We start from the raw sequence: 8,769 nt of genomic DNA on the forward strand, positions 1-8,769 counted from the left end.
CGCCCCGCCCTGTCCCGTCAAGCTACCCTAGCGCTGCCTCGCCACGCCACGCCACGCCGCGCGGAGGCTAGACTACCCGAACAGGCAGCGTGGCGGGTCGGGCCGGGTCGGGCCGCCAGAGCGCGCTGCGAGTGCCGTTGCTCCCCGCCTCGTTATTAGAGACTGCCGTAACTGGCACCGGCGGGCTATGCAGTTACGCGGCTCCGCCCGTTCCCACCCGCGCGTCTCAATGGAACGCGTTTGCCCGCTGCTCGGCCTCCTCCCCCTCGTGAACCGGCTGCGTAGTGCCCTCCTCCCCCCTTTCCCCGCAGTCCGCGGGGGGAGGGGAGCTTTTGAGCCGAAGCCGCCTAGAGCAGGGCTGCGCGGCCGTGGCGTGGCCTGGAGTTGTGCGCAATGCGACGCGCCCCGCCCATAACGACGTATGTGGTGGCATTTACAGGATGTTGCACATCTATGTACTGTATCTCTTTATCGTCAAGTTGACGGATCGGCTGCCTGGAAGCCCCTATGCCCTCCTCCCCTTCCCCTCCGTGGAGGCCTTTTCCTTATCATGGCTCCCGCGTTAAGGGTTGCTTTCAGATGTGCCTCGCGGTTGAGTTTTAGACACTCGTCGTCAATTGTATGTCGTGTTTCAGACCCAGCCATCCGCATCGAACTGATGGACCACATACCTCACATAGCAATGCTGTGCCATTCTGAGAAGGAGAAGCTTCTGTATGTTGTGGACCACCTTCTGCCTCTTGTTGCCAAACAGCTAACAGACCCTGATGATCAGGTAATATATTGTTTGTAGAAGTTTTGAATACCCCCCTTGAAAGGAATTAAGTAAGTTATTTACTTATCTTGTATGTTTCAGGTTCGCAAAGCAGCTCAAGTTACATTACTTGTGTTGATGGATCAATCGCTTGTTGGGCAGTCAGCTGTAGAGGAAGTAGTTTGTCCTGTTGTCAACATCCTCTCGGGAGCAGATCAGCACCCAGGGAAAGCTGTCCAGGTGAGGCATTTATTTGACTTACTACACCTTTTCATCTGTGTGTGCTTGTGATTGGCAAAGTGCTGTGCATGGTCAGGTCAGCATTGCTTTGCATTGTGTTGTAATCAAGTCCGTGACCTTGAAGACAACTTCAGTTGGGTGACGTGAAAGACATGGGTAGTGAGATGTTTGCTGCTGTACATCTCACTACCTTGTCTTTCATGTTGCTCGGACTGCATGTTCTCTGGGAGTTTTCAACATGCACCCTGGGCCTGACGTTCGCATCAAAGCTGGTTTGTCATAGATAATGTTTTATAAAGCTATCACAGCCAGCTTTGATGAGCTACGTTTGACCTCACAGCATCATTCAACAAACACCCGTTACTGGACCTACAGCTGCTCAGAAGAGGCTGGAGCCATCAATACGGCTGTGAGAGCGTGAATTTGATACCGTATCACAGCCACTTTGATGAGCTCTGGCTTCTTTGCTACCCTGCAATCTTCAAAGTCACATTGTTGCATGTATGCATTTCTTCTTTGCTCTGATGTATCTGTATCTTGTTTTTGACACTGTTGCAAATGATTGTTTTATTGTTTTGTGAACAGCTTGTGGAAGCTTGAGCCCCACCCGTCAATTTGGCTGTGACTTATGTGTATCTTTTTCATATCACAGCCATTTTTGACGAGTTGGGTTTCAAGTCTGAGTCATCGTTGGATACTTCCCAAGTTGATCTGGAAAGAAGACACTGAAGCTCTGTGCTCTGCTCACAAAGTGGCTGTCATGTGTACATTTAATATCATATCACAGCCAGCTTTGATGAGCGGAGCATTTTGCTACTTCATTTGGCTGACCAGGACAATTTCAAGCTCATCTTGCTTTGTTGTACACATCAAAGTGGCTGTTGTGTGTTGTGTTAATCATATCACAGCCAGCTTTGATGAGCGCAAAAGAGCAGTTTTCTCCATATCCATCAAATGTCTACTTCAAGTGATTAATCTATACTATGGTTTATTCTAATTGAAAATGTACCTGAAATCTTGTCAAAGCTTACTTGAATCTATTTTTAAACCTATTTTTTGTTTGTTGCAGTTAATGAGCAAAATGGCCCCATTTCTTGGTCGTGAGGCTACTGAAAGATTGTTCCTTTCAAGATTTTGCGACTTATGCCATGATAGTGATATGAATGTCCGGAAAATGTGTGCAGCATATTTTGGCGAGTTTTGTGCTGTTGTTGGTCAACCTACAACTGAGGAAACTTTAGTGAGTTATTATTTTCCCAAGATGTCCAAGTTTTGCCTATAACTTGCTCAGTTATAAACTAATTTTTTATTTGTATTTTTAACAGCTTGGCAGATTTGTTGATCTCTGCCAAGACGATGTCCCAGGAGTAAGGAAGGCATGTGCCGAAGTTATCATGTCTGTTTCTTGTGCTTGCACTCTTCAAAGACGTAAAACAGTCCTAGCCCCTATGTTTGTCACATTATTATGGGATTCAACGCGATGGGTCAGATCATCAGCCTTCAAAACACTGGGGCCATTTATATCAACATTTGCTGTTCCTAGTGTTGCTGATCTTGTGTATAATGAAAATGGAGAACTAGTACTAGTTAATCGAGAAGGCTGTGAATTCAGGTAAATATATCGTTTGCTTCTCCTAACTTATTTATTCCTATCTCAATTTTTAATTATTTTTTTCAACTTTAAGATTAAACCGGAATGCTGATAAAGGTGAAGCTGATGTGGAGGATGGTTGGGAAGCTGTAGATGAATCTATAAGATCACATGTTGAAAGGAAAAAGGCTTTGAAACGGGAACATATGCAACAATCTAATTTCCTCTCATCTTCCCATAAAACCGATCAAGACTTTGATATGAAGGACTGTTGGGATAATCTTGAGGAGGATGACAATGATTTAAATGAAGATGAGTCCTCTTTAGAACCAGTCAATCATGAAACAAACAGTGGAATGCAAAATGTGCAAACTGAAGATTCAAGAGAACTACCTTCCAGTTCTGATAATCTTCCAAATGGGGATATCACTGTGAAAGTTGAATTTGAAAATGAAGGCTCACAAGACAACCAGTCACCTCAAACATCTGCCCCCAGTAAGACTGCATCACGGCAAGAGGCAGGACTGTTCAGTGACTTACGGAATGCTCTGGATATGGAATATTCTAGAAGCGAAAGCAGTTCAGACTGTGTTACTTTAGAAACTGATTTAGATGATTACTGGCACAGTCAAGGTTAGTCTATTATTTTTATCATTTATTAGTCTATTACTGTACTTGGGTTCAAACCACTTACCATAGATCTATTTCTATCTTACAGGTGATGATGCTAGTGAGAATTCCCTAGAGAAAGATTTAAGCAGTTTCTCATCAACACCCGCTACAACGCCATCAGAGGAATGGGATTTTAATAGTTTTCAGTACTGGAGGGTGCCTATACCTGAGATCCCTAACATGGATGAATTAGCTGAATCAGATCTTGGCAATTTATCTGTGGATTGTCCCAGTGACACCACTGTGAAAGAATGTGATATGAAGTCTGATGATCTGCTTGGAAATGGTAAGCTTACATATTTTCATAATGCAAAGTACTTTTTCATTTGATCTCTTTATTAATAGTGGTATTTATTTTTCAGAGTTCGCTGACAAAGATAATGAAGAAGGCAGGCAATCTGATAGTGCCACTTTAAGGTCAGCAGTCCAACAAGATATTGTTCCTCAAGAACTAGTAGAATTGTTTGTTTCAATGACAAATCCCCCCCAAGCTCACATGATTGATGTTGAGATTGCACTGCATTGTGCATTTAGTTTACCTGCTGTTGCTCTTACACTTGGCCGTGAGAACTGGATCTTTCTTCGGAGAACTTATGAGGCTCTTGCTGCTGACATGCAGTGGAAAGTTAGAAGAACAGTTGCTTGTAGTATTCATGAATTGGCAGAAATTTTGGGTGAGGAGTTAACAGCTAAAGATCTAGTGCCCATTTATACGGGACTTATCAAGGACCTGGATGAAGTCCGAATTGGAGCTCTTAAACACCTAGCTGACTTTGTTAGGGTATGTGTCAAGACTTAACAAGTGCACTGCATTCAACATTGGTTCTTGATCTAATTTAAGTTCTACTATGTCTACAGTTGCTACCATCTGCCGAGAGGAAATCCTTCCTAAACCAGTTTGAAATGTTTCTGGTCACAGACAATGAATGGAATTGGAGGTTTCGTGAAGAGCTAGCCCAGCAGCTCCTGCGAATCATCCCTCTGTATTCACCAGAAGAAACATGCAACTATTTGGTACCTGTAGCCATTGCACTGTTAAGGGACAAAGTTGCTGCAGTCAGATCATCAGCCTTAGTTCTTGTAAGCAAAATTTGTCTGCCATCTATTTTCAGTTGAAGCAAAGATGTTACTCTATCATGATTTCTTCTGTAGGTCACTGGTCTGATCAACCATGTCACAACTGAGGGACCATTACTTCGTAAGCTCCTACCTCAACTGGCTCAGGAGTTTGCGAATAGCACAAGATGGGAAAGACGTCAGGCTTTTGCATTATTGTGTTCACACCTTGTGTCTGGTCGTGTTTTGGGTGGTGATCAGTTTGCTCGAGAAGTGTTGCCATACCTGTTGGATTTAAGCTATGACCGTGTACCTAATGTTCGCCTTGCTGTGGCTAAAACTGTGGCCTCCGATATCATGGCACATCGTAAGTGTTTCCTCCTAACTTCTCAAAGGATACATTACATTCTAAAATATTGTGCTGAAAAGTACTAATTGTGGGTGTTTTTTTACAGAATTCTTTAGCAGTGCTCAATCACCTCACCAAGAAGTGCTCATGCAAGTGTTAAAGAGACTCATCAATGATAAAGACAGAGATGTGCGTTTCTTTGCTGATCTCCGTCGTGGAATGCCCAGCTTCACCCATCAATTGTCTGTTTGTAGTGTCAGTCAAATGAATGAATGGCAAGCTGCTGAACATTGAACTGTCCAGGGAACATAATTTTTAATGAGCTATATTGTATTAAATTTTTTATCATGATTTTTAAGCCCAAATTTTTATCATGATTTTGTAACTAGAATATTAAAATTATCAAGTGATGTTGTTATCTATAATAAATAAATTGTTAAATATTGTGAATGTGCAATATATTTGAGTATTAATTACATTTCCTCCTTCCATATATACAAGCTATCAATAATTTACAAGAATTACGTTAATTGAGGCAATTCTGGATTATGATCGATTTGACGATCGCTGCTTCTGTTCTTCACTTGAAGCCTTCTCAGAACTTTCAGAAACAGTCTTCTGCTGGTCAGCTTCAAGGTCTTTCATTAGAGCCTCGATCCTCTCATGCTCGATGTTGAGTGGCTTGTCATAGCCTAAAATTCTGATAAGATGTTCTTTGTCAAAGATGTCCAATTCAATCATCATTGGGACACCTTTTACTTCCATAGTAGTGAACATTCCTGCATTGTCTGGAACCTTTCCATCCCCAGGACCAAATGGGATCTGCAAATAAAACGGATGGTGGGTTTATTGATCTCATCCTGAAAAATAAACCAAAAAAGCATCATTCAAACATCACTTACCTTTTTCTCTTGGAACAGAAAAGTGGTGCAGTGTGCATAGTATGTATCCTTTTCTGCATTGTAGGAGACATAATTTACATATCTCTTGACCAGTTGATGAAGCAAGAAGGGAGTCACAAATGTGAAAAATCCTGCTATACTACAGGTTACAATAAGCACTGGGAGACTAGTAATTTGATTGTACAACAAGGGTTGAGTAGCTAATCCTAGAATAGTAGTGGAAAATGAAAACAGTTTTGTCCTGCGAATTTGAGTACCTAATCTACCCTGATAAACAACAAGAGGTATTTTACTATCTTGAAATTCAGGTGGACTCTTATCAGAGTGAACAAATCGATGTGAAGATGAATGAATCTGAAAGAAAGAAATAGGATTTGATCTTTAGGGCCCATTTACGATCGTTTTGGCTTAGTTAATATAAATTCGATTTTATTTATGCGAAGGCGGTTTTGTCATTAATTTAAGGGGTTTTCGCGGAGAGGCATTTACGATCGTTTCCGCATGTTTCCGAGGTTAAGTAAAATTCTTGGCGCCGTCGCCATGTTTGTTTGGCATTTCCGCCATTCTCATTGGCTAGTTCGTACTTCGCGCCCTCGGCCGGATAAAATTTAAGGGTTTATTTTAACCAAGAGGCTAGCTTAAATTTTATTTTCCATCCCGATGGAAACGATTCTCACTAAGCGGGCCGTTTTTACTAACTAAGAATTTTATTTAAGCCAAGGATTGATCGTAAATGCTACCATAAGAACCAATGCTACGGAAATTTCATATTAACTAAGAAAAACGATCGTAAATGGGCCCTTAGATTTGGAAAGTGCAGACATTCTCCCATTAAGTTAAGAAACAAATATCAAGGGAAAGAGTTTCACATAAAGGGTGGTATACTGAGGAAAGAAAGCAGCCTCTAAGCATGAAATTTCGTTTTCAAAAATATGTTAAAATAGTCAAAGACAGTCTGGGAATGGAAAAAGATAGTTATTATTCAAGCATAAGCAAACAACAATGGTACAACTTTAATTGACAATGACATACTCAAATGAACTATAAATATTAAAAAATGGGAAGAGGACCAACAAAATTATCTTTCTGGTAAAAATTTATTGGTTTTTAAATCAAACATTGGAGAGATAAGACGCAAAAGAAAACATTACCTGGTGTGATGAGGTTAAGTTCGATAAACATCGTACATAACAAATTGGGCCTTTACTAACGCAACCAGAACCAGATGATATAAGTTGACAACTCAGGAGGCGCAACATTTTTTAGTTTGTTAGCCGAGGCAATTGAAGAGATTGCGTTTAACAGAAACGGAACGTAACAAAAGCAGCTCCAATCCAAACGCCAAAGAAAGAACTTGAAGAAAAAAAAATGAATTGCGATGCGATGCTGATGCCACGTGTTGTGATAAATTTCTCATTTCAGCAAATAGACCAGCGCGCCGCGGTGCCGGCTCGTTTGAATTTGGAATCTGATGTGGGCTTTTGTTTTTACTTGAACTCCGAGTGGACTTATTTCTACAATCGGTTATCGGTTCTGATAAAGCTGTGGCGGTGTCGGTTCGGTTGTAGCTACAACTGTGCAGCTTCAAACAGGGACGTGTCGGTCGGACAAGCGGGATTGCCTACCTCTAGGCGTCCTAGTCCCCACTGCCCCTCCCCCCGGCATTCCCCGCACTTTATGGAAACGTAAACAAACAGTGAAGTTCGGCGTCTTCTGCTCGATACCCAGAACTTACAGTTCTAGTCAATACCGACAATACCTATTCATTTAATTCATCATAGGATTTTCATCAGAATTTTAGGGTGGGCAGCGCCGCTTCTCGATTTTGGTATTAATTGCAAGGTAAAGTGCTTGGTGGTTTCCGGTCCGGAATATTGAATCGTTATGTTGCGGTTGTTGTCGGAGGTTAGTTAAGTACTCCAGTGGCTCTTACACACACAAGTTGTAAGTTAATTTTTGAGCAGAGTAAATAATAAAATATGTAAACTTGGCTCACTGTAAGCTTTCTTGTAATGGTGTTGAATGGGTACACTCCTCCATTCCAAGCAGTCTGTTAAATACTGTTGTAGGTCATTGTCATATTGGATGCTGTTTGTGCATTGTGCACAAGCGCTGGAGTGAACACAGGCCTGCAGGCACGAATAGCATCCATTAGTTGCAGCTAATTTGCAGCTGCCCTATCCAGTACTGTCTTAATTATTGTAGAAAAGGGAGATTTGCACAGCACACAGCATGTGCAAGAGGGATATGTTACGTTCAAATAATGCTTGAGTCCAGTGCCAAATTAGTTATTTGAAAGACTGTGGTCCTCCAGAGTAGGCGGGGATTTAATTTATTGTTGATGAACGTTGAGTAATGGAAAGCAAGCATTACAATTGATGGCGCTAAAATGTATTGTTTAATATGATTGCAGGAACACGGCCCGGAAATGTTCTTGACATGAGGAAAGAAGTCTTTGGAGTCATTTTACCTGAAAGAATAGGTGAGTTGACATGACAGTAACCATTGCTGGTCCAATTTGTGTCTGCACAGACGCTATGAGAAGTCTCCTTTGGTGTGCGTCAAATGGTAGCTTTTGATGGTTTTTTGAAGTGCCTTGGTTCTTTACTGACAATTTCAATTTTCCACCGTCAAAATCAAGGATGTATTGTTATCATTAAAAAGTCTTATAAAAGTCTTGACAATTTGGAAAATTGCTGGAATTGGTTTGGATTGGTCGAGTAGACTCCCTTTTCATTTGCTCTGTCTAAATATCATGGTGCCGACCCACTACAGCAGAGTTCTTAGCTTGTGCGCCTTAAGTAGACAACCCGCCGCCCATAGTTGACAAGAGACCACCCCCTAAAACTCAGATTTCTCTGGACACGAGTGGTTTCTGGTAGAACCAAAAGTAGTTTTGTGGTCCCCTGGTTCACCCCTATCGATTCGACTACTTTTCCGTCCAAATCCGGACCCATCAATTTTCGCTAGCCTTTGTAAATTTGACCATAAATGTAAAAAAATAAAATCGCTAGAAATGGTTGGGATTGGTCCGACAGCATCCTCTTTCCATATCTCCGTCGCAATTTCACGCCGCCGAGCCATTTTAAAGGAGTTACGCCTCTTTTTCTTGGACAGGTTCGCCTGAGAGGTAGGCAGCCCATCGTACGCTGCCCGCCACATTCAAAAGACCACCCCTTAAAACTCAAGTTTCTCTGGACAGGGG

The 8,769-nt window shown here is 41.9% G+C and overlaps 2 protein-coding genes across 2 annotated transcripts in view; one reads left to right on the forward strand and one right to left on the reverse strand.

Annotated features, from left to right (window-relative positions):
- The window catches only part of LOC113203049 (serine/threonine-protein phosphatase 4 regulatory subunit 1), a gene marked incomplete in the record, with an annotated part of 49,928 nt that extends 44,807 nt beyond the window's left edge, over positions 1 to 5,121 (forward strand). The window contains 10 exon segments of the mRNA XM_052265367.1: positions 636 to 775; positions 857 to 994; positions 2,064 to 2,234; positions 2,320 to 2,606; positions 2,680 to 3,218; positions 3,304 to 3,543; positions 3,620 to 4,038; positions 4,116 to 4,337; positions 4,410 to 4,680; positions 4,769 to 5,121. Coding sequence (XP_052121327.1) covers positions 636 to 775; positions 857 to 994; positions 2,064 to 2,234; positions 2,320 to 2,606; positions 2,680 to 3,218; positions 3,304 to 3,543; positions 3,620 to 4,038; positions 4,116 to 4,337; positions 4,410 to 4,680; positions 4,769 to 4,956 — 2,615 coding nt within the window.
- Positions 5,104 to 6,932, reverse strand: LOC113203050 (transmembrane protein 70 homolog, mitochondrial). Its single transcript, XM_026417530.2, has 3 exons — positions 6,716 to 6,932; positions 5,565 to 5,918; positions 5,104 to 5,484 (listed from the first exon to the last, which is right to left on the reverse strand). Exons 1-3 carry the CDS (start codon positions 6,821 to 6,823, stop codon positions 5,209 to 5,211), a joined length of 738 nt encoding a protein of 245 aa, XP_026273315.1. The 5' UTR covers positions 6,824 to 6,932; the 3' UTR covers positions 5,104 to 5,208.
- Positions 6,933 to 8,769: the final 1,837 nt, after the last annotated feature.

Source organism: Frankliniella occidentalis, unplaced genomic scaffold (assembly GCF_000697945.3).
Source record: "Frankliniella occidentalis isolate FOCC.00 unplaced genomic scaffold, Focc_3.1 Scaffold26, whole genome shotgun sequence".
NCBI classification, from domain to species: domain Eukaryota; kingdom Metazoa; phylum Arthropoda; class Insecta; order Thysanoptera; family Thripidae; genus Frankliniella; species Frankliniella occidentalis.

What these genes read in the sequence shown, in the direction of transcription:
- LOC113203050 (XM_026417530.2), bottom strand. Translation starts at nt 6,823, where the DNA reads ATGTTGCGCCTCCTGAGTTGTCAACTTATATCATCTGGTTCTGGTTGC. An exon ending in ACTTAACCTCATCACACCAG is followed by an intron (nt 5,919 to 6,715) that starts GTAATGTTTTCT and finishes TCTTTCTTTCAG; the next exon opens with ATTCATTCATCTTCACATCG. An exon ending in TTCTGTTCCAAGAGAAAAAG is followed by an intron (nt 5,485 to 5,564) that starts GTAAGTGATGTT and finishes TTTTATTTGCAG; the next exon opens with ATCCCATTTGGTCCTGGGGA.